This window comes from Melanotaenia boesemani, chromosome 9 (assembly GCF_017639745.1).
Source record: "Melanotaenia boesemani isolate fMelBoe1 chromosome 9, fMelBoe1.pri, whole genome shotgun sequence".
Lineage (NCBI taxonomy): Eukaryota > Metazoa > Chordata > Actinopteri > Atheriniformes > Melanotaeniidae > Melanotaenia > Melanotaenia boesemani.
This window is the reverse complement of record NC_055690.1, coordinates 23,688,721-23,714,697: the sequence shown is the minus strand read 5'-3', so window position 1 is coordinate 23,714,697 and position 25,977 is coordinate 23,688,721. Positions and strand designations below refer to the sequence as shown.

At 36.9% G+C, this 25,977-nt stretch overlaps 1 protein-coding gene across 2 annotated transcripts; it reads right to left on the bottom strand.

Moving 5' to 3' along the window:
• Window positions 1-25,555, bottom strand: cwf19l2 (CWF19 like cell cycle control factor 2). Of its 2 annotated transcripts, none has more exons than XM_041995173.1 (19): window positions 25,432-25,555; window positions 23,950-24,060; window positions 22,566-22,691; window positions 22,091-22,201; window positions 21,684-21,803; window positions 21,308-21,401; window positions 18,959-19,077; window positions 16,595-17,141; window positions 16,194-16,407; window positions 14,057-14,162; window positions 12,800-12,901; window positions 10,039-10,167; window positions 9,693-9,830; window positions 4,958-5,170; window positions 4,435-4,551; window positions 4,162-4,317; window positions 3,939-4,019; window positions 3,712-3,813; window positions 1-3,434 (listed from the first exon to the last, which is right to left on the bottom strand). In XM_041995173.1, the coding sequence occupies exons 1-19, from the start codon at window positions 25,522-25,524 to the stop codon at window positions 3,294-3,296; spliced, it is 2,820 nt and encodes a 939-aa protein (XP_041851107.1). In that variant the 5' UTR covers window positions 25,525-25,555; the 3' UTR covers window positions 1-3,293. The 2 variants fall into 2 exon arrangements, with proteins under 2 accessions (XP_041851107.1, XP_041851108.1); XM_041995174.1 differs by having other exon boundaries at window positions 18,959-19,074.
• Between the last annotated feature and the right edge of the window lie 422 nt (window positions 25,556-25,977).

The following is a 25,977-nucleotide window of genomic DNA, read 5'->3' as shown; positions in this document are numbered from 1 at the left end:
ATAATTTCAAACTGGGTTTTATTAACACAAAGTTAATACAAAAATCCAAAAGAATGAATAAACTAGCCGGCCAATAAAATAGGTCAACTAAATTTAACAATACTCAAAAGTGTTACTTAAACAAATCAAATTTAACTGAGGAAAATGTGACCTCACAACGACACAATGAGAGTAACTCATATAGTGGTTTGGCCAAACCAAATAACACACATGGAAAACAAAATGGATAACAATAACTAGACAAAGGCTCAAAACTAACTAAACTTGAACCCCCTCAACCAAGAAATGAAGCTTGCCCCACCATGGTAACTCAAAACAAGAGAAACATGTTAAAACAAAGTACATAACCTTCCATGTTAAGGTAAACATAAACACAAATAATGCTTAATATTTATCTGCAAATAAATGTGTTGTGTACAACTGTGACAAACATTACCATTGTGAGGCTTGAGCCATCACAGTCATAATACTCGCAAGGAGTAATAAATGCCCTAATTCTAAAAGCCAGAAAATTTAAATTATTATATTTTACTAGACAAAATCAAGCTTCCTCTTAAAAGAAAAGAAAAAAAAAAAAAACAGGAACAGACTAATCTGACATATCCAAGTCATTAAACTGAACACAAATATTCTTTTGAGCAATAGCGTGGAAGCAAATTTTCATTAAGCTAGATTTATTAACAGTTTTGAAATATTTACTTAATCAAGTAATAAATTTTATAGTTGTACAGTAAACAGACTCATAAAGACAAAGTACATGAGGGAGGAAATTACTAGCATGTTCTGCAGACAGATTTACAGTGTCATCTCAGGTACAACCCTGCTTATTTACATGGAGCCTAAAGACAGAGATGCAGAGAACACACACACACACACACACACACACACACACACACAGAAGAAAGTTTAAGTAAGCTGAAATATGCTCAACAGGAGCACACAATACGATGGAAAGATTCAGTTCTATAATTCACAGCACTGAGTCAAAGCCAGGTGTCTTGTAAATCTGCAGCGAGCGTACCTGTGCTAAGTGTTGTTATAGCAGGCACATCGGTTTTAATTTCGGTGACACAAGACAAGTCATTATTGTCGTCCTTCATCCTGCCAGTATACATCTTCTGCCCATACTGATTCAGAAAGACGTATAAAAGAGAAACCATAGAATTTGAGGGCGAGAGAGAAAGTGACAACCAGATACAAAGATGTGGTGGATACAAACAGCTTAATGGCAGTGTCTATAAAATAACACAAGAATGGTCATACGTGTGTGTAAGGCAGACATGAAAAGACAAATGGGTGACTCGGTCATAAATCTGCCCTCAGCTAATCTAACTGGTCATAGCCATACTTCACTCCATGTCACTTTGCTACTATTACCCACGAACCTGTACCTCTCCATCACTGGAGCAATATAAATAATCTATAGTGTTGCTCCAAAGGGTGGTTTCTGAAGTATAAGCAGGGTTAAAAGGTAACAGATTGTAAATTTTAAACAAAAATTATAATAGAATTCATCAACTTTTCCTGCAGACAGCCACATTATGCCATGCCCTTTAGACATAAGACTCACTGAAGAATTTTTTTTTTTGTTCCATCTTATACCAAAATCTTGCCAAAGTGAGGGAGCTTGTCAGCCACAGATAAACAAAACAATGTTTCACAGTGCTCAACATGGGCTAAACCAAAACAGAGGAAGAGTGTGAAAACTCACACAAAAATTCAATAATCTGTACAACCACTTTTAGCAGTAAAAACTTGACAATTGGGGGGATTTTGACCCACTCTTTTCTACAACAAAGATTCATGTCATTGTGGTCATTGCAGCACTTTGAATCTTTTCTTTTTCATTCTCTTGTAGATTCGCTGCTGAGTTTGCGATCATCCTGTTGCATGCTCAGATTTCAGCCAAGCTTTAGTTGCGAGACAGATAGCCTCACATCTTATATAGAATACTTTGCTATTAAGACTTTGTGTTCAACAAGCCCACATCATCACCACTCCACCACCATGCTTGATAGTCAGTATGTTTGCGCGGTTTAGTTTTTACCAAACATTTCCAGTTTGGTCTCACTTTGTTCAGAAGTTATTTTGTAGTCTTTAGCTGTGTTGGCATGTGGTTTCATGACAACCTTCCCAAATAAATCATACTTTTTCCATCATCTTTGTGTTGTCATCAGTTTTAACATTGGCTTATTTGCAGTTTCTCTGAGCATTGCATGGTCTGATCCTGGTTGGAATTTGTGGGATCATCTACTCCTAGGAAGATTAGCATCTATCCTGTCTGTCCTCCACTTGTGAATAATCATACAAGCTGTATAAAGGAATTGTTTGAAAATGGTCTTCCCAGACAGCAGCAGTTTGCTTCCATATGATCATTGCTGATGTCTTTTCCCCTTTTAGTGTATTAACACACACTTTAAGGCTGCCAGCACACTGCTAAAATCTATATAATGTTCACATTTATTGATAATCAGTTAATCCAGTGTATTTGATTACCCCCTTTACCTTTTATTTACCCTTAAAACCTCACGAGGAGCTCCTACAAACCAATGTAAAGCCTGAAATTACATTGCATAATAATTATAGATGTGGGTTCATTATTCTTAGTTGTGTACAAATACTGCAATAGAAAATACATTTTAGTCTTCATCTTTTCTGATTAATACTGGCTCAGCACTAGCCAGCTGCATCTGTGCATCAAACAGCATCAGAGATTTAACGTGAACATAGGGTCAGTCTGAAGACATGAACTTACCATAGAGCCAATAGCCTTATTTAAACATAATTTAAAAAAAAAGATGAGGTCACACATTGGGGCAAACTGCTCATCAGACAAGGTACGAGGGCTGCAATGCTGTGACACGTGTGTGTCTATACCCATGTGTCTGCGATGACACTAAAACCTCAAAGAATTAAGTGAGAGCTGCAATGGATCATGAGGCCATGGAGCAATAAATTAAATCCAAGGGCTGTGAGCAGGAAAGGGCAGTATTAACAAAGATGCTTGAAAGGTTGGGGGTATAACATGCAGGCTACAGCTTCAGTTCATATCTCACCTCTGCTTATCCAATATCTAGTTTTATTCATGTGACATGAAATATTAAAAAGCAACAGACGTCAAAATTATTTCATTCATTTTCATTACAGAAAAAAGTTCTCAGATTATAATATTACATAAAATTTTACATCAAATTCCTAACATTATGGTAAAACATTGTCTACAAGGTACAGGTTGGTGTGTTTAAACCCCTCAGTTCAGTAAAACATGCATGACTCTGAGACTTATTGTTAAATTAGCTCTCAGTCTTGGTACAGTCGTATGGTTTCCACCACTGTGCAAACTGCAGGACTTTTTTCCTCTGGTCATCAAAATTTTCTCTAATTGACTTTCTCCAACGTCGTGGCTCCAAGTCCATCATGCCTCCGACCACTTCCTGTAAGGAAAAGTGGGGTTGGTTATTTTGAAGTTTGCTATAAAATTAGACCAACCCAGCATTTGTTAGTGTTTTCTCTGCATTGAAATGAAGTAAAAACTATGAGTTACTTAAATTCAAGCTCATGTTGAAGTTGGGGTGATTTGGGTTGGAGCTCTTTTAAACAATCATACACAAAAGATTTCAGTTAATTCTCAGAACTAAATGACAATTACTCCTAGGAGCTATACAAGAGAGGAGGAAATAGCTGTTTAATAGTCTTTAAACAACCACTGACCTTGCCAAAGTAATAAGGAAATTTCTGTTCGTTTTCAATGACATGAGCAAACCCTCCCTGCAGTCCAAAGTCTACAGCAAAGTAAGGCAGACCTTGAGGAACCTAGAATGGGAAATGATAACAATAACAACAATAATTAACAAAAATCTGGTTATACAAGCGCAGCAAAGAGAATAAGAACAGAGATAAAGGAATATCAGAGCAGACAACTGGAGGAAAAGACGTACAGCCCGACGGACGTCTTTGGAAGAGAGGTCAACAATCTTCTTGTTCATGGCCCACTCTTCATCACACTCCATGATAGCTTTCTGGAAATGGACAAGAAAAAACAAAAGGTAAAAAAAAATAAATTTTAGGAGTTAATCTTAAACTTACTACAACAATGCATGTTCCAAGTGTAACATTTGAGGAAATTATCCATCAAAATGATGAGACACTGCACATTCCAACCTTGAAGTATATAGGTGCCATATCACCCAGCTCTTTGGGTAGCGGGATACACTCCAGGACCATGTGTTGTCTTCTGCGTGGATTCATGCACGTTTCCATGAACACACAGTCCAGCTCCTGAGACTCAAACATTCGCACCAAAGTACGTCTGAACAACTGAGAACAGAAATATAAGCAAGTTTGAATTTTAACACCTTAGCACAGTTATAAAACAGCAGTTATTAAAAAGTTGCTACTCTGGCCTGGGTGGCTTTGGAGCTCTAATTGACTAACCTGCATTTCTGACCAGACATCCTCATCCAGCCCAGTGGCAGAGCAGTGATGCTGAAGAGGAGTGATGAGACAGTGGCCATCCGTCATTGACACTCCGGCAGGCAGGCTCAGATATACCTGGTGGCAAGATCAGATGTACTTTGTGAATACCAGACTGGGAAATTTTATCACAAGCTAAAAATTTTAAAATCTAAATTTAGCAAAATATCAATTAGCAGATTTAAAAAGAAAGAAGAAGAAAGAAACCTGACAGACAAATCAAAAACTAGAACTAATATTTTTTTTTTCCCTAATAATTGACTATGTCTGGGTTTTTTGCTATTTGTCAAAAACAAATAAAACAAGACAAGTTAAATGCTTTTCATTAAATTGTTAACTGATATTGAAAATTAATTATGAAAATATGACAAGGAGAAAAAAAAGGCTTGAAAACTGCTCACGTTTGAAATGGCATAAACCAAAGAATGGTTTTCGTCACATCTTCATAAATAACTTGATTTTAGCTACTTTAACCACCCTGTACCTTGCTGCCTATGGCCACTATAAGATGCTTCTGGAGTTCTTGGCTGCTGAAACAGTACTGGCATTTATTCATGGAGGCGGCCAGCTTCCTACTCTCCCCGATGGCTCTGTTCCTCATCCTCTCCTCCTCCCTCCCCTCGCCCTCCCGCTGAGCAGCACTCGACACAAACATGTCGTCCAGTGTGTAGTTGTCGCCGTCTGTCTTCCCCATCATCTGGAGTCAAGTGGAGTAGTGATGGATGGAAAAAGGAAAAAGAAGAGCAGTGAAAAAAGGAAAAATGTTAATATGTAGACCTAGTATATTTTCTTTAACCCCCCCCCAAAAAAGCAATACAATAAAAAAAAGTATCAAAAGTATTATTACGTGTGGTCAAGTAAAAAAAAAAAAAAAAACATGTTTAAGTAAACCATTAATATATGTTTATCTATCTAATCGTGATATGTTACTTTTCCTTTTAAGCTTGTACTGAAAGAAATACACTGCACATTGTACAGAATTTCTACAATGATTGGCAGGCAGCTTCAGGGAATGGGACACACAGGTGATTTAACATTACATCACCAGTTGTGACACAGCCTTATGTGTGTGTGCGCCTGTCTATGTGTCTGTTTTAAACTTTTAACGTGTCGAAGCAGGACGCAGAGCTTTGACTTTGCAGTTTCTGTGTCTGGTCGCCATGGCAACCAGGCAACGGGCTGGAATTGGTGTGTATGTGAGAGAGCAGGGGGCAGGCATGGCTGGAGTGAAGTGTGTGTGCATGACTCGCTGTGTAGGAGTGAGTGTGTGAGTGAGAGTGAAAATTGGATTAGCTTAGTGACAGTGTGGGAGGGAATGCGTGCATGTGTGTGTGTGTGTGTGTATAAAGAACTGTGTAAAATTATGCAGATAAACATGCCACGTTTGACCAAAAGCAGACAGTTTAGTTTTCTATGAACATGCCATCACACACACTCTGATAATTGAGTCTAAACTGGCACTATATGAAAGTAATAAAACAACAATGCTGCCAGACCAACTTTACCGATGGTAAAGTTTAATCTTATTTTCAGGAATATGCTGTTGAGCAGAAGTAACTCATTTAAAAACAACATTCATGTTTTAGCACCAAAGTATATCTTTATAAAAAAACACCTGCAGGCAGTAAACACCTCAAGTTTCAAAGAAATTTCCAAAGGAAATATGGAAGAATGAATGTAGCATTGATCATCTTGTTACAACCAAAATTCTGCTTCAACAGCATGGCTGTTAAAAGTCATGTGAATGTTATTCTTACACAAGGCACACACCTAAACAAAGACCAAGCACAGCCACTCCATGGCAACGGTTGTCCTCAGCCTCGGAGGGTTTCCCCTACAAGACAATGATGCCCCCTCCAATAACTGCCTCTAAGTTGTATAATTTAGACAATCGGTGTAGGAGCAGTGTACTTTCATATCTGCCCAGACTCATAGTATATATATTTAGAGTAGAAAGGAATTTATGAAGAAGTATGAAAAAAAATACAAATTTTAAAATACTGATTTTTCAAAGACATTTTTTTTAAGTCACACCACATAATATCTACAAAAATCAGCCCAGTTTTAAGGCACACAAGCAAAGTGCCATCTAATGAGACTAACTGTGAAAGACCGGTGCTGTTGAATCACGGCAAAAAAAAAAAAAAAAAAAAAAAATGCTTCAGAAGAACATTGTAATGTAATGCTTTCTGTGTGAAACTTCTTCACTATTAAGGCATTCTTGAGGTTTGCCAAAAAAAATTAACATAAAAAAAGGCTTTTGTGGGGTCTGTGAGGACTGTAGTGGTCGTTACTCGAGCTCAAGTGAATATTTCTGCCTTCAAGGCATTCCTGAGATTTTGAGTTCATGAGAATGCAACAGACAGATGGACAGAGAGACAGCCCAAGAACATAATGCCTCTGATAACAACTGCCGAACACAGAGACATAAAAAGACTGAAGGAGACATGGGAAGAAAAAAAAGCACTTGGGGGGGGGGGATAAATAACAAGGGAGATAAGCAAAAAGAAGACAAATGTAATACTTTAGGCATGTATTGTTAATGATGAATAAGTAACATGGAAATTTATGAGTTCAAACTGATTTTGAGAGAACTAATGAGAGAATTAAGAGTGAACTAATATTATCATTAGTGCCAAATAAAGCCAAATGTCAAGCAATGCAAAAAAAAACATTACTATAATTAATCATTTATACGCGTCCATATTTTCCCCCAGATTATCTGGAAAAAATAAAAAGAAAGAGTAAAATCTATATGTGTTCATTGACTATAAAAATCCCCTTTAAATACATTTTATTGACGTTATTTTAGATTCAGAAGGTTAATAGTGAATCTTGATCTGGGGCGGACAGTTGACACAGCAAACTTACAACCAGTAGTCTGAAGCTTAGATTTTTATTAGAAAAGATAACTGAAAACAATTGATCAATGGCTCAGTAAAGGCGTGGGAGAAATAGAAAGAAGATAAACATTGAAGATTAATAAAAGTGACAAAAAGATTGACAATCAGATAAAAGGATAAGACAGAAAATTATAGACGTGAAGACGTAGAAGGGGAAGACGGGTCAACGTTTAGACTGTAATACAGAGAATGAAAACCATTAACTGTCCCTAAAAAACACTGATCTATGGCTGTGATTAGTAATGGTATTTATAGACGCCTTGCCATGGTAACTGTAGATGTATTTTTAGTGTTACTCTTTGTAGGTGCAGAATGTTTCTGTGTGTGCTTGGGTGAGTATTTTTATACGCATGCATGTGTGAATATATGAGAGTGAGAGGGACTGTAAGTTAGTAAGAGCAACCAATGTCAGAGAGCGTAAAAGCATGGACAGATACAAGTTATGTCTATTTATTTATTTTTTTTTTTTGTTTGCTATGGCAACACCTCTATCCCTTTGTTTAAAAAGGAATCAATTTCTCTCTTCCACTCTCACAAACACACTCCTATCAAGAGAATTTTATTGTCATATCCCAACGAAGAAAGATCTAAACAAGTAAAAAACAGAAGAAGGAAGAAGAAAAATATGTCTTGGCTGATGGAGAAGTGCAGTCTGAAAAACTGCTGGTAAACAGACAGACACACCACAAACTGCCACTACCCATCTGCTGCTGGATGTCTCAATTTTAAGTATAGAGGATGAGACACACCGAGATGAGTACACGTACAAGCGGTAGTGGAGAGAAATGGATAATGACATGGGACCAAATAAAAATTTGGCAGAACTAATCCTAAATGTGTATCTTGACAGAATTAGTCTTAGTAATCTACATGTACAGGAAACAATAAAGCACTGAGCAGAACTGCCACTGCTGATATTACTGTAGTTGTGACGGGGGATTAGCCTTCAAAATATGAATGACCAAATGATGGGGCATTAAGATTATACTCGTGAAACAACATGATTGGTGGTCCTTGTACTGTTAAAAGTAAATGTTAGACTGCAGCTGATCTTATCTGCTGTATGTAACACACTAGTTCATGTTTTAGTTTTCTCTGTCCTCATATTTTTCCAACTAAGATAAAGAAAATAAAAAATAAAAAAGAACTGACCATCAAAATCAATCTTTACTGTAGGTAGTAATTATTAGTGTAATAGAAAATCTCCTAACGTAGGAGGTAGTGACATCTATCAACATAAATTAACATAAATTGCAACCCTATCTCTTGTCCTCTTTCCAAACATGTATGAAAAACTATGGTGGTTGGAAAAAACCAAAAGGATCAGAGATGTTTAGATATTTTTCATTACTAGGTAATAATCACTCAGTTATTCTTATCATCTCAGTGATTAACATTAGTAGAGCTTTGAATGTTGTATTATTCTGGAAATAAATCACACTTAACGTTTCAGCCAGGTTAAGACTAGACAAAAAATTTGTCTGATAAGATCAGAGTTGTTTTTCCCACAACTGAAAGATTTATCAGGCTCTGATATTGACCCAATTCGTGGATTGGATATCAGGCTGCATTCCCCGATCCAGTCACTAATTTGGATAAATTTCAGTCTGGAAACATTAAAAGAAAAAAAGCAAGACGGGAACTTAAATGTGTGTATAGCCAATGCAAAAAAAAAGTCAATTGACCCATCAAGTTTACAAAAAACAAAAAAACAAAAACAAACAAGCCATCTATTCCTGGATGTCTAATGGCAGTCATCAAGGCTGCAGTCTTGCATGTTTTAAATGTTTCCCTAATCCAACACATCTGTTTTGGATCTCCTCAACAGCTTGTTGTAAAGTTCTGCACAAGCCTGTTATTGACCCATTAATCTCAGTGAGGTGTATGGAAGCAGGAAACATCTAAAACCTGCAGGACCAGAACTAAACAACCATGCTTTGGCCTGTTAGCAGAGAGGAGCACTATGTACTCAAAATGGTCTGTGTCAGAACACATTGTGAAAGATGTGTCAAAGCCAGATGTGGTGGGTCTAGTCTTAATCTGCTTCAAATGTTCCAGCTTCTGCTACAGTATTTACTGAGGGTGCTGCAGAGCCTAAGGGTCTTCATTTACAGAGAATAATTTAATATAAAAATATTTTTCCAGCAAAGTTACACTGACAATTCCAAGCCCTCCTTTCCCCTGATCTATCATTGAAAATGTATGACTTTAGTGTACAAGAAACAGCCTTCATAAAAATATTACAAAACAAGTCTTTTTTTCTTCCTTTTTTTAAACCAGTGCTGTCAATAGACTGCAGTAAAAGGTTTTTCTTACTTTGGCAGCCATACGAGAGTAAAGGGCATTCTGATCCTGCGCTGAGCTCATCTTCTCCCTCCTCACCATCTCCTGCAGACCAACGTTGTCATCATTCTGGAAGTAGCGGACACGCTGCCCATCAACATGGGTCTCAATCTGAAAGGAAAGGTCACAAAAGACAGAGACAAGGTGGTGAGTGGAGAATTTTATTGGAAATTAATATATTGAAATCTACAGAATTACAATCCCCTAATAATTTTTTTTATTTGCAAAAAGTGCAGTGACACAAGTTAACTGGTTTTCTCACAACAAGCCTTTCTTTATCATGTCACTCATCTACTATCCATTATCCCTCTCTTTTTACCGGTTTCTTCTTCCGTCGTCCTCCATGAGGCTCCTGAGGTCCAGAGGGGCCCTTGACTGGCCAAGCCCGGCCTGACTGATCTGTTCTGAACAGCAGAAGTTCCTGGTCTTTGCTGGACTGAGCTGTGACCTGGAAAACCAAAACATTTCTAGTTATTTACTTTTGTGAAGGCCGTTTGTGTATTTAAATTTCAGCATTTAATATGAGAAAGTATCAAGGCCTCAGATATGAGTTTTTTGGGATTTAAATCACAAAGCAAAGGATGATAAAAATGTCAGCTATCTGCATCCAGTGCCAAGTCACAACTGACCCATTAAGTAACATAAATGAAAGCAAATCAGCTTTCATTCCAACAATTTTGACATCAACCCGCACAGCTTAAAGTAATGTATTGGCACTTTAACGAAATATAATCTTTTTATTTCAATTGAACTTAGTGAAGCCTGAGGAACAAAAATACATTTAGTACAACTGGTCTGCAGCATCAATTTAACCATTATTTCCATCTAATTTCTACATTTTAATCACCTCCTCATATAAAACTAAAGAAAGGGATGAACTGGACATTAGATATTTGGCAGCTTTTTTGGATCTGGGTGTTCTGACATTGAAAGCAGCTGAGTTTCAACTTGCCTCCCCTGATAATGAGGCCTCCCGCTGAATAACATGCATAAACAAATAAATAATTATAAACACCTCTGAGCTCATTCCAAAGAAAAGTCATTTTTAAACTGGCTGGATTTAAGCTTAAATAATGTGGTTTTCTGTGGTTGTTGCTTTAATTAAGACTAATCTAAAAAAATAGTAAAGAGCATTTGTAAATGTGGAAATTGTCTTTTTTTAATCTTAAAGGATAAAAATAACAAGATCCACTTCCTGTTCAAAAACTCATATCCTGATCAAATAGCTGATTTTGTGTAAATTTAGCATCAAACGACAGGTTCAAGGTTTTCAAAGATCAAAAAGTCTGCTTGTTATGAAGAGCTGAACATGATTTGTGCGGGAAATGTAGATAAGAGCCTTTATCTCAACAAAGTGTGAGGATCACTTACATAGTTCTCTGATGGGAGGTGTAAATCACATTAATTACATTCACCAGAAACAAAACAACCTCATGAAGGAATGATTACACAGCCTACAAAAGATTGAAGTTCAACCTGACAAGCAGAAACATACAAGACTCAGGAAGGAGTCACAGATGATAAAATGAAACTGGTCTGTCAGAAAAAAATAAAATAAAAATCTTCACCTCACTGGCTTTCTATGCAGAAATACACTGAACATGAGGCAGACAAAAAAAAAAAGAGGCCAAACATTTTACAGTTAAGATCAGCCAACAGTTTTCCATAACAAGACAAACTGGGGGGGATCTCCAATGACTGCAAATCAAAAGCATCTCATGCTCAAAGTGCTGAAGTACCTCTCGTCTGATAAGTGCAATAAGACCTAAGAATTATGACATCTTCCATGAAACTGTAGTATTTCACCTCAGCTCTTCGTGAGGACTTTGTCTCCCTCTGAGGATGAACCTAACTAAACTCACAAATAATGATTTATAGTTCAAATAATGACCAGAAACTGCAGTCTGTGAGTTTGGAAAGTTCTTTGGAGTCAGTTCATGTCAGATATACGCTGCCATTTATCTGCACAAATATCTGAGTGTGTGTGAAGTGTGTGTGCCACTGAGAGTAAGAGTAGAAGCGGCAGTGCAGAGATGTTGGTGCACAGCCATGGCTTCCAGTGTTCCAGTACAAGAATCACATAAAGAGACATGAAAATAAGGACACCGGGCCTGACCCCTAGAAGGAGAGTGTTGTTAACACACTGAAAGACATTTGTCTCTCATTAAGGGTCTGCTGGAGTAAACAGTTTCCATACAGATGGCAAGTCTTAAGAACTGATGGGCAAAGAGACTTCAAACACACAAATTCCCTTTTAAAGTAGTAAAAGCAGTCAGCCGAGTTTATTCATATCTTAAGAAAAGTATTTGTGTGTGTGTGTGTGTGTGTGTGGGGGGGGGGGGGCTTTATTTATATATTTTTTTTAGCTGCATGGTGATAGTGATGGATTCTGCAGAAACCTGATGTTTATGTGTGTGTATGTCTGCATCTGTGAGGTTTAGAGAAAGTTTAACCTTAAGTGTTTGGATTAGCATGTGTAGACTGTGGGGGAGGGAAACGCATCAGTCAGAAGATAAATCTTACAATAAGGGTGTGTGTGATGTTAAACGCCGTCTGCTGACCTCTGCAGCTATGCATTACTATATGTGCATGTGTTTACCTCCGTGTCTGCTTTCAGAGTTTATGCATATACCTCAATCTGGGAGTTTATCTGATTATACATGTGAAATATGCAAGGTGTTCCAGGGAAGTCTGTATGTGTGTGTGTGTGTGTGTGTGTGTTGACTATATATAGTAAATCTGGATGAAACAGCACTGTGTGGTTATCAGCACAGGGGACAAAAGCACTCAGGAATGAGAACAAAAAAATTAAATTATAAAAAATAAAAAATAAAAAATAAAAAGAGGAAATCAGTCCTTCGTTGCTTTCCGTGTGTTTTAAACCATTTAATCTAAATCTGTTTTGTTGAGGAAAACTGGTTTTTGGTTTTCACTCCATCTAAAACAAGTGGAATAATGAAACAGTCCTGAAACCAAGAACACATGAATGAAGAAAGCATTAACAGCCTACAATCACTGAAACTGCCATGTTCAAAAAGGTATAAGACAGTAGCAGAGGCTTAGATATGAAAACTGCAAACCTGGTTGGATTTTGCCATTTCATGTTGCTTCTTTCTGATGGCATGGTTCTCCTTGGCTTTATGAGCTGCTTCCAGTTGTGATTTTAGCTTCTCGACCATGGCCTGAAATAGACGCACGCACGCACGCACGCACACACACACACACACACACACACACACACACACACACACACACACACACACACATATATATATATATATATATATATTTCTCAAACACAAAATGGCTTAACTTTGTACAATAGAGATTGAGGTTTTGTGTATGTGTGTTTTGGGAACAGAAAGTTTCTGCACTGTAATGAGATGATGATGAGAACTCCATCTTATTAAAAATGTTTATAAATACAACAGCTGGATCACAGTAAACACATTTCTTTACCAGGACATCGAAAACTAAGTTTTAAATTAAATAATTATATTAAGAACTTAATGCAACACAAGTCGTAACACGCTTCTGTAATTAAGGTCCAAATGTTTGCGTTTTCTATGCTGCATTCTTCACCTTTATCTTTTATGACAGACTCAGTCTCCTTCAGCACAAAGAAAACTGTAGTGAACAAGTCATTGGAGAGATGTTTAAAGATTTTCTGTCCATCAGCTCTTTGCTGGACAGGCTGAGCTGCTCTGCCTTTCTCTTTCAAATAATCATAAAGTTCATCTGCTGGACTAAAGTCAAGAGAAACCAATAGTCAAAAGTCAACTTAGTCATGGTTTCCACTTTTTCTGCAAGGCAGCATACTGTACTCTGGGTCATTATCATGCATGCATGGTTCACGGTGTCTTAAAACAATTTATCCTTGGAGCCCCTTCATGAACTCTTACATTACGAAATATCCATGAACTGTCACAGAAACTCAGATTTCAAATAACATGAACTATTAACACCACATTTTTTAACAGAAGCACAGATATGACCAGTGTCTTTTCACTACAGCTAGTATATACCTCTGGATTACTGCTGCATTGAGGCTATAAATATGTAGTGCCTTTTAAAATCAAGCAGTCTTTTGAGTTTTTTATTTATTGCAATAAAACCTACAGAAGATCGAGCTGATGGTAAATGATTTCACAGCTGGAAGACAGTCCGAATAAAGGACCCATTACGCCAATCTTGAAAAATGCTCAGACAAAAGTAAAATCATTCTGGTTACGAGATTACAACTATATCTATAAGATCTGATGTTAGAAAACAGTGGAACCATCTTACAGACTAGATTATGTACTTTGACCACTAACAGAAATACATAAGTGACCCACCTGATTGCCCATCATCTCTGCCTTTATCAACTTTGACCCCAATTTGTTCATCTCCTCCTCTGACAGCAAAGGAATCTCCTCTTCCTCCTCGCTTTCACTCTCGGTCCTAGGCAAACATAGAAAATTTGAAAGAAACATGAAAACTAATAGTGGAAAAGGGGACTTAAGAAACTCTACATTAAAAAATGGAAATGAAACATCCAATGTATCGCCTCAACAAAACCTTACAAAGCAAAGATAAAATTCTGAGTATCTGATTAGCTGGTCCTAAGTTTTACAATCACATTCCAGTACTAGTGATACAGTATTTTATCACTTGCAATACTGTGATACACTAGTGTATCACTAGTATTGCAATGTAATTGTATTACCTCTATAACTCATCACTCACCATCTGAACACTTAGCATTTAGCAACCCAATTATTCCACCATCCTACAGGGGAAAACCTATTTCTAAAGGGTTTAATTTAACCCTTTAGTTGTTTGCTTCTGAACCTACTCACAATGTTTATCTGTTAGGATTCATTTCACTCTTTGTGCCCACCTGGCGACCATTACAGACCTGCCTGGAAGGATCCAATCTGCAGCCTGGGAAGAATTGTTCTAGGCTATTAAACTTCTCATAGCACCATTTCCCTCTGCTACTACACCACAGACTCATTTCATGCTGCAGGGGTTCTGACTGCCAGTTTACCCAAACAACTTAGCCTAATGAGGCAAAACACAAGGCTTTACAAAGAACTGACATGTTGCCAACAACATATACCAGTAAAGTATGAAAATATGAAAACGTGGAATGAATCATTGCTGTTTTTACATTTACCGTTCTTATATGATTTAATATGATCTCATTCAATTATGTTTTCTATATAAAAATGCAAAAATAAAATTCTGTAAGCTTTTGTGGGCTTGAGATGCTACAGCATGTCTCAGTTTAAACAAATACTGTGCTAGAGTCATTTTGTAGCAGCAAGACGTTGCATTCATTATGAATTATCTAATGCATAACAACCAAGATAAAAAAAAATTGACAAAATTTAAAAAAAAGGAAAATTGGCCTGGTAGTCCTTACAGCTACATTTCAGTCAACCCTGTGAAGTGGACTGATTGTGTGGTCTGGAATCAGACAAAAGAAAAATTAAAGATCACAAAAATATTAAAACGAGAGAGAAAAAGAAGATTATCTGACAAATCACAGGGGTTTTTGAAGCTTGTTAGTAATGCTTGTAGTAACAACTACACTGTAAAAAATGAAAGTAGATGACAGGAAAATAGCTTAGAACAGATTTTTTTGTCACTCCTCTCCTGTCACAATCTTCAGGTCAACAACTTGCTGTACAACAAGCATTTTGGTCTTTGGTTTGTAAACTCCCTTTTTTCCCTCTGATTTGGCTCCATTTATATGCCCAAATAACCCAGAAACCTTCTTTGTTATTGTATTGAATATGGGGCTGCTAATGAAGACATTTCCACAAATTTTTACAAAATAATATGAACATTTTTGGACATGGAATCGTGGTAAAAATATAAAGAAAAAACATAAAATCAACTTCTCTAACAAAATGTGTTTCTATCTATTTTCATTGTGACATCATTTCCAGCCAGAAACAAAAAAGATATTTGCAGCAAATCAAAACTTGGCTTGAGTATAAATGTTTCTGGGTTTAACAGTCATTTTTAAACTAATGTGCATAAGCAAAGAAGATAAAGACCATAATGACTGTCACATCAACTTTTAGTAACGATATCAACATAAGAAAATCTCTGGTAAAACCCTTAAGTAAATAAATTTAGAAAGTGCATACTTTCTGCTAGGTACGTACGTGTGGGAAAAAAAAAACAAAAAAAAAAAAACTGTCCTCTGAATTAATAGAGTAATCTATATGTCTTTCTAGCTATCTAACTAATTTATAAATCAACATGACCCTATTTAAAAGGAATGTCATCAGTGTTGATGTTAGTGATTATTTCCTTTTAAACCGCCATGTTGAATGTTAAGCCAGTGTAGCATTTACCTTTTCATAAATGTTGATAACCCTGTTTCTAGTTTAATCAGGTAGATTCATTTAAGACGTACCAAACAATTTAAATATTCAGCCTCTTCTATTAATATCAATGAAATGAAAAGCCTCAAACCTTGTTGGCACAGAATCTTGAGGAGCGACTACAGTTTTCTTTGCCTCCATCTCCTTTTCCTCTTGGAATTTTTCAAAGCTGTCAGGTTTAGGAGAAGATGTGCTGCTTTTCTTCCAGACAGAAACAGTGATGTTGTTTGGACGAGGGTCCTCATCATCAGAGCTGGGTCTCACGAACCCTGTGGATGGACGTGCTGCAGGACGACGCTGAGGTGCTGAACAGAAACCAAAATGTAAAACTATTTTTTAATCACTGATTTGTAAGATAAATAAATCACATTCATTATCATTTTTGTTGATCTTTATCAAATCTTAAAGAGACACACACTAAACTAACTTAATAACTAACTGCTTTTTTAACTAGGATTCTCTTCCATTAGACATTTAAGAGAATGAACCAACCTATACCGCTGTCCTCATCCTCTGAGGGTTTAAGGAAACGGCCTTTGAGTGATCCAAGAGAGAGGGAACACTGATTCCAACTTTGGCCAGATGATGATGCTACAGTGGATCCATCTTTTTCTTTATCTTCTGCCCTATACCTATCCCTCTCTCTGTCCTTATGTCTGTCTCTGTCATTTTCTCTGCTTCTGTCTCTTCCTCCATCCCTTTCTCTCTCTTTGCCCCTTTTGTCTCTATCCCAGCTTCTGTCTCTTTCTCTATACCTATCTCCATCTCTGCCTCCTTCCTCCCCTCTTCCTCGATGCCTGTCCCTCTCTTCTCTCCCTTCACCATGGTATCTCTCTTTGTCACGCAAAGGTGAATTTCTTTCACTTTTTCTCCACCAATCCTGGTCTGGACCATCTTCTTCTTTTCTCCTCCATCTTTCCCTGGCCTTGTCCTCTCCCTTCCTCCACCTGTCTCTTGCTGAGCTGACTCTGTCATCTTTGTTCTGACCATAAACAGCATTCTCTGCATCAGCAAGTCTCTTCTGAAATTCCTCCATTGACTGTCAAAAGGAAAAATACAAGACATTTAAAAGGCTTGGAACATGTACCCAGGTTGTGCAGTTCAGAAAAATGTTTACAAGCATTTAAAAAGATCCACAGAGCCAAAAAAAAACAAAACAAAACAAAAACAGCAAAGTCCACAAACCATGGCTCAGGTTATGTGTTCAATAGTTATTGTTTTGTTAAAAGAAATAATTTAATTAAAGAGGAATAATCTTCACAAACATGAGAACAAGTTTGTAAAAAACAAAAAAATTGCACTGTTTTTGCCAGTTAAGCTTAAGAAATCTTTCTCTCACACACACACACACACACACATATATACAAACACAATGTTCTGGCAGTCACATTTTCTAAACTGTCAACTTGGTCAATGCATGCTGAGACAGCTGAACGTGACTTAAGGACATTAGGTGCTGAATGCGTGCAGGCAAAGACATTAATAATAGAACAAGGTGTCTAGTCACTCAATCTTCATGGTATATGTGAGCGTGTGTGCATGTGTACAAATTTCTTTCTTATCTGCCAGGCCAGGCAAGTAATTCTTGCTGCTATTTAAAGTGGGTAAGTGTACTGTGTGTCCCCTACTGTTGAACTGAAAAGGGGGGGGGGGTGACTGATGAGTCACAACAATTATATAGGATACCATGAGTCTTTCTCAGCACTAGGGAGGGAGATACACTGATTTGAATTGAGACAGATGTTTGCAATGCGACTACACCAGTAGCATCAGATACAGCTACTGGCTAAATGCGCAAAGTAATCGGTAAAACCCGCGGTTACATAGATTATTACATTACACTCTTGTTTTTTAAGACACCTTGAATGCATCATCACCATCTTTCAGCAATTTGTTATTAAAACATACGGGAGCCGGGTGGTGCAGCTGCAGTTAGTAAGCAGCAAACATGGAGGGAAGCTAGACAACAAGTGAAGAGGACATATTCAGCATATGTTTTATAAGTGTTTTACAAAACATTGTAAAATTATACACAGAGAACACTGTTAGTAAAAGGATCTGAGAAAAGGACTGTTTGTGAATGTGTTTGTTTGTTTTTTTTGTTGTTGTTGTTTTTTTTAAATCAGGAGGCCAAAAGAAATTTCCTAAATACATGTATTGTATAACTGGAGAGTGAGATTAAAAATATTGTAATGAAAAAAAAAATTGTTTATATTTTAGTGTTCATTAGGAATAAAAGAATCCTCTTGGTTTGCTTTATAAAAAGACAATGAAGTATCAAATACATCCTTCACAGGGAAAAAGAGAGGACAAAATATTTGTGATGTTATTTAGAAACCAGATTTGGCCATGTCAATTTTTTCTATTGTGTCCAGTCATTTTGAATCACATCATAAATCATATAGAAACCAAATGGAATTGTATGAAACCAAATCGTTGTCAAATCATTAATGAATCGCATCGCACTGAGTCGTGAACAGGGGTGAATTGTCACATTGCATCTTATCACCAGGGGGCTTCACTGTTTCGCTAATGTATTGTATTGCTGGCAGAGTATCGAGATGTGTATCAACTCAACCTCTTAAGTGGGGATTCACATCCCTAGTCAGCACAGATGGGTATCACCCTGGCAGTCCTTTTGAAGGTGTTTGTGTTAGCTTTGTATCAAGTCGGTGTCCCACCCCCCACAGACCCAATCAGCCTGGTGGAATTACTGGAGCAGATACAAATAATTAGCTTTATGATTAAGCTTATGCAATGCATTCATTTGTTAGATATTTTTTCTCTCACACTGTACAGTTTGTGCCCACTAAACTGAGCATGTGTGAGGGCATCCAGTGTTCCTTCATTTCTCACCCCATATCTCTCAGCCACCACATCGCTGAGGCTGCGCTGTTCCCTCTCTGCCTGCTCCTTCATCCTCTGATAGTTCTTCCTCAGCCAGCTCAAACCACCATCATTCACAACGGGGCCTGCAGGTACAGACAGGGAAAAAAAACATTTACAGTGAAAGACATATGAAGGCTTGTCTATGTCACTGAAGCAATAGAGAATGTGTAAAAAAAAAACATCTCTACCACATAACAGTGTTTTTTTAGTTTTGTTTTTTTTCCTCAAATGGATCAAATTCACACGAGTTAAATTTAATGTCTCTTCAGTGAGTGTAATGCAGACAGCTAGCTCCATCTTAAACTGAATTAAAATGGAGATTATGTGTTGAAAAATAAGATAAGAAAAATATTAAAAAGGCAGCAGACATGAAACAATTTAAATTGATCTTGAAAATTAAATGACTTCAGATTATTGGTATATAAACGTCTAGGCCACAAAACCAGATTGGTATGTTATATAAATGTATTGAAAAAGGCACAGGAGTTAGGAGAGAACATAAGAAAAACACTGCTGGAAAATACATAAACGATATAGAATTATATATTCCCTAAAAAGCTGAATCAGATACTGGTAAATAAGAAAGGCGAAATATAGATCCAGGGTAAAACGAGAGGAAAATAGCGCAAGAGAGAAAAAAAGGTCAGATAAAATTAGTTTGGAAATCCAGGCTGATACAACTTCCCAGAGTGATAAGACATGACAAATGTACTGAGAAAACCCAATAAAGTCTCTGTGGTCATGGCAAACACTGAGAATTTGCCTAAGAATGCCTGTAATGCACAATCAGCTGTAGGTGGGCAAAGTAGCTGGAAAAAAAATGTCAGTTTAAAGAGAAGATTTCTTGTGTTTAAGGCATTTTCTTAATGCAAATAGAAAATTTTTCAAATCACAAGTGAAATTAAGAGAATAAGAAAGAAATTAGAGAAAGCATGACCAATGAGCTGTTAGGAAAAGACAAAACTTGAGATTCTCTTTATCTTCTTGTGGCTATCGCCTTTTCTATTTGGATTCGATATAATCATCCACTTTCTGACTCTTCTATTTATAATTTATACAACTGTTATTAATGCAGAACTGATTTATAAATTACTGCACTCTTAACACATGTCTTCATGCAATAACATGCAATTTAAGCCATTTTTTAAACAAAACAGATAAAATATATTTACCCCTCTGTTTCCTGTGAAACCTGCCACATATAAAACTAAACTTAAGAAACAAAGTTGTTATCAGGTACAGTTTGCACACAGTCGAATGTGTCTGTGTGCAGTTTCTGGATACAGCTTACAAGAGCAGGGGGGGGACACATCAACTCTACAGAGGTTTGTACTCCTGTGTAGAGACAAGCACAAATACCTGCACTGGTTTGTCAGTCCAACACAGCTTACCGTCATTCCCACCCCATTTACTCATATTCCAAATCCAAAAACTCTTTCCTCTGTCTTTGCTCTCACTTCTCAGTTGCATCCGCACATTAATGTTTATTCAGATTTTTACTCATAGTTTTAGTTATAAAATGATCTTTGGGTGACGACTATGGCTATAATCACATAAATTTTTTTTGACCACATTTAGTGCAAAACATACATGGTAAGGATGAAAAAGGACAAGAGTCCAACTCTAGGACCTCAGAAATATGAATATCCACAAAACGATTACCCTTACAAAAACCTTAAATCAGATCAATCAAAGACCAATGCACGGGCAAAAGAAAAGCAGATATTTAGGAAAAAGAGGGTGGCCATTGTGGGGAAAATTAAACATTTAAGCAAACTAATGTGCCACAATTTAACAAAAAATATATCAAAGGAGAGCCAAAACAAATCTCCTTATGATATACCCTTTTATTGAGGCAGTTTTGTTGAATGTTGTTTCCAGAATCAGGAATGAAAGTTGACAGTTGAGGGAGCTGAGGAAAAGCAGTAACTAACAAGGGACCGACTGGAATAATAGAAGACAGAGAAATGAAGGATGAAGGTCGGAGCTTCTAATAGACATGGAGTAAACACTGTGTGTTATTGCTGGGGAGCAGGACATGCACACAATTTTTGTTGCATCTTCTCTTCACTAAAATTAAGAATAAGCTGCCATTTAGGCAACCATACATACAGGTTTGTAGCTGCCCTGATAACCAGCGTATGGACGCTACTTTCACAGTGGAAACTAAAAGTTTTACTATTTTACAGAATGAAAATGGCACAGTGTAAGGTTTATATGTAGGAACTAAGAAAAAAAATATGATAAATTCTTAAATGGAAAAAAAACCACCCTGCTTTCTTACTACTAAATAGTGGCAACTAATGCAGATCTTACCTTTTTTTCCTGCAGTATCAGCAACCTCCTCTGGAGGCAGACCAGTTCCCCCATCTTTCCAGTACGGGTTTAGCTCCAGTTTGTGCAAACCAGCCTAAGAAAAATCACAAACATATTTACTAGAATAAATGCTATAAATAACACAACATGGGAACAAGTGCTAAACCTTGGTAGAAAACACTCCACACACATTAATCAGAATTACACAAACCAATATGTGACGTGATGAACTCTGTTATCTTTGTTTTCATACAGTATATAATAGAAAACATGAATGTACAAACATGATCTCACTTTCAGAAAGACCAGATTATGAACACACTCTTCCAACATGACAGTGAAACTAGAACAATAGCAAAAGCACACGTGAACACACCTGTTCAATGGCCTGAGTCTTGGCTCGCTCCTCCTCTTTCTGCCTTTCTTTTTCAGCCCGCCTTTCTGCTGTGGACGTTGTTTTCATTGCCAGGAAGTCAAAAGTCATCCATTCATCTCTCTGCAGGGCAGAGACAAACAGTGATGGCGTAGTAAGACATAGCAACTTGAGATAAACAGGCAAATTAACACATGAAGCTTTAAAATGTTTTAAAATGTGCAGCTTTTTGGAAATAGAGTAATGGAGCTATGACAGTGTGTGTGTGGTTATAAAGCAAAATAGGCAAACAAAGGGTTTCAGTTCTTTCATTTACATCTAGAGAAGACTTGTAATGTGTGTGTTTATGAACAGACTAAAAACTAATCACAAACTGATGCTCTAACTGTGGGGCAAGGGACAAAAGTTACCTGGGCATTCTGGGCAGGGCTGCTCTCTGAAGTCTTGGACTCATCTGTAACTTGCCACGCTTTAACAGCCTGCACCTGAGACTGAGCCTCAACCCACTCCTCCCCCGAGTCCTGACGCAGGATCAGCAAAAATGAATGAGACAGAGAATGATGACACAGGAAAAAATAAAAGCCACAAATTAGAATTTATTCTCAGTTTTAATCATTTTTCTTAATGATATACATTCAGTGCTTTTTTTTCTTGTATAAGAAAGAAAAAAAAAAAGATTATCATACTACAGCGTCTTAAGGATGGCGGACTACAGAATTTTTGTTTTAAAAAACTTTCACTCAAACCTAAGTCACAACTTAGTCTGGGAGAAAATTAATAGCTTAATTCTTTACTTTTATCCAGCGTAGCAGAATTTCTTTGACATTATTCTGGCATCCCTTTGAGACTTTGTTTAAAGAAATCATGAAGTGGAAAACAATTTACCTCTGAACTGCCGCTTGAGCCATCTTCTGTCTCTGTCGTCTTCTTCTCTTTCCTAGACTTCTTCTTCTTCTCCTTTTTCTTTTTGGATTTCTTCTCTTTCTTCTTTTTACTCTTTATAGATCCCTCCTGTTGGATTTTTGGTATATGGTATCTTCATTATCTTCAATAATTATCTTAATTTCATGATAATATGCATTAAGTACATTTGTTGTTTGTCAATCCTTCAAGTTAGAAAGAATGAAATATTCCTCTTCATTTCTTTGGCTGTCCAAAATAAAAGTTCAAACAGAAAAGTGTTTCTAAAAATACCTCTGACTACACAATCAGAAGATCACATGGGAAGACAGAACTGTCATGATTTAGAATATGAATTAACTTGGCAGTGAAAGTGTAGAACAGAACTCTATGTGTAACTGAAACAAGTTAAACAACAGAAGATTTTTTTTCTTTTTTTGAGAGAGGCAGAAATGCCTAGATAAGTTGTATAATGCAAAAGAACGATAAAACATCTCATCTAATTAGGTTAAATCATTATGATCCAAGACTTCAGCCATAAAAGCCTTCAAAAACATGTGACTTTTCTGAAAACTAAGAAACTACAAACTTTAAATGAAAACCATTCTATGTATGTGGTTATTTTTTCCTTCTGATCCGATCGTGAAAAGGTTTAAACCATCCCTTTAGATCGGATTGAAATTCTTTCCGATCGAGGCTGATCAGATCAGCTGACGTGACGAATTTTTATTCTGATTGGACATTTGATTGGATTAAAAGTCCTCCATGTAAACATGGCTAATCACTACAGGCTTTAAAAAGGTAAAAACACACATATGATCATAATGGGTTAGCTGGCATGTGGTTAATAACATGATAGGGTTTGGTGAAACTTTCTGAAGTCAAGATGGGGTGAGAATAACCACACAGAGAGTGCCATTAAAGAAAGTATTGATTTAACATTGTAATTTTCATGCTGTCCCCTTTTTTTTTAGATCCAGTTCATGAGGATATCCTAGTTCCAAAATAAATAAAGATTTTTTAAAAAATCATGCTTTAACATTTTATATGTATACTGGCACACATCCAGGGTGTACCTGGCTTTTCCCTTATTGCAGCTAGGATGGGCTGGATTAAAAAAAAGATAGATGAATGGAGCACTTATATATTGTTCTTTCACACTTTCAAACCTGTCAATAAACAATTAGCAAATTGTTCTGTTTTTTTAATACATTTCACAGACAATACCAACTATTTTGGAAACTGATTTGCAGCAACATGTGACTTGCCATAATGTTAATCTAACTATCTACTCCATTGCAACAATCAAGCACTTACTCATATCATGTTACTGTCTATTTGTTGGAAGGTTAAAAAGAGTGCATCTTACTTCCTCTATCTGCTGAAGCCTCTGGTTGACCTCAGGTAGAAGCCATGTGTCCTCCCCTCTCTGTCTCTTCAGTTCCTTCCTCGTCTCTTCCCTCTCATACTGCTGCTTAGCCTGGATGACAGTATGGAAATAAGATGGATTATGTAACACAAAAATGAATTAACAATTCAGTTAGCATAGACCAGCACGAACATTTTCAGGCATGACAATACTCCAACCCAACTGAATGTAGAGCTGAACAGATGAGGTGGGCTGAAGGAAAAACTTAAACTTGTATAAGGCTTTCTGTATGAGCATGTCTGGGGCTGGGCAATAAATAAAGATTTTCAAATACACACACTTTTTCATACACGGTTTAGAATGAGGGAATATAATTTATATTGAGTTAGTTTTCTTTTTGCATTGTCCACAACTGTATTTTTGCACATTGTATATTTCTGTGCAATATCCACTTTGGGCAAAATATACTGTCAACACTACCGTTGTTGCACCCACTTCCTTCCTTTTTTTATATGTATCAGACTTTTTATATTTTTTTATTTTTATATTGTGTTTTATGCAACTCCTATTTATAGTTTTACAAGTACACTGAAAGGTCTGCACCTTACTTTTCATTGTACTCGTTGCAATGACAATAAAGTGAATCTGAATCTGAACTTATGGTCATTAAAAAGTATTTTCCGTTCATTTTGTTTTAAGAGCATTTAATTTAATGTACAGCTACTTTAATTTCAGTCAACTGTTTAAATACACATGTGCTACTGATCCTTAATAAAATTGCATTTAGCACTCAAGGCTGTAAATTAGAATTGTCTCTTTGATCATTTGACACAGAGCAAACAGACAGTTCTTAAGTCATTATTAGCCACTTCCTGTTCAAACTTTGTTTAATTAATCAGACCCATTAATACTCATTGCTCAGGCACAGGTGAGCCGAGCAGATAAGGTGTTTACAACATTTTGTCTTCATCTATGGAAACCATCTGCTACTCTGTGCGTGTCTGTGCAAACCAAGCTGCACAGCATGAAGATAAGATTTGTAAAACGATGTACAACCGCAACAAGGCTAGCCTGATTCCTAAACTAGGCATAATAAATAACTGCGGCCGGGACATTAAACAAACTTAAAATAAAGGCGCAGGTCAGGTATCTGTCTTATTAATAGCGGGTTTAGTACTTTCCTGCCTCTGTATCTGACAGTATCCGCTGGTCCAGACACAAAATTTATGACCCAGATGTCTAGTCACGGGAAATGTCAACTTGCCGAAACAGAAAGAAACTAATTTACATACAGACTGAGACCATTCCTTAAAAAGACAGCAGATAGACTAACAGTAATCAACGTTGAAGAAACGATAGCTGTTAGCATTCCTAGCTTTCATGCGGATATTATGGAAATTATTTAACCTGTAACTCGGATCCCAGTAAAATACAACCACATATACATATAAAACTGCTTTTTCCAAAGCTCACAATTCATACTTTGTCAATAGCCTCTTGTCGTGTTTGTCGTTTCTTTTCCTTTCTTTCTTCGATGCTTCCCGAACTCTCAAAACTAACACCAAACGTCGCCATGACACTGCCGTTAATATTTTTGCCAAGTGTCGTAAAGCGTTACTCTTTACGTCAACAGTTGACATGTGGTTCTTGTAGTGCAAAAAAAATAAAAGAATTCGATGCACACACACACACACACACACACACATATAGATAGATAGATAGATAGATAGATAGATAGATAGATAGATAGATAGATAGATAGATAGATAGAGAGAGAGAGAGAGAGAGAGAGAGAGAGAGAGAGAGAGAGAGACAGACAGACAGACAGACTTTTAAAGTCTATACAGCGCAGATATTAGGGAATGTACTGAAGTGTAGAGCTGCCACCAAGATTAAAACAAAAAAGGACCTTATAACGTGAAACGTTATCTAGGGAAAACAAACTTCATTTTATATTTGAAGTAAAGCACAACGATGTACCCTGATCTGAAAAGTGACAACCCCCCACAGAGAAGGCTGGAGCGACTC

Bases quoted from the DNA above. Each gene is read 5' to 3' on its own strand.
- cwf19l2 (XM_041995173.1), bottom strand. From the start codon at position 25,524: ATGGCGACGTTTGGTGTTAGTTTTGAGAGTTCGGGAAGCATCGAAGAA. The intron at 22,692-23,949 runs GTAAGATGCACT...AAAATCCAACAG, and splicing joins GGCTTCAGCAGATAGAGGAA to GAGGGATCTATAAAGAGTAA. The intron at 21,804-22,090 runs GTAACTTTTGTC...TCTGCCCTGCAG, and splicing joins GCCCTGCCCAGAATGCCCAG to AGAGATGAATGGATGACTTT.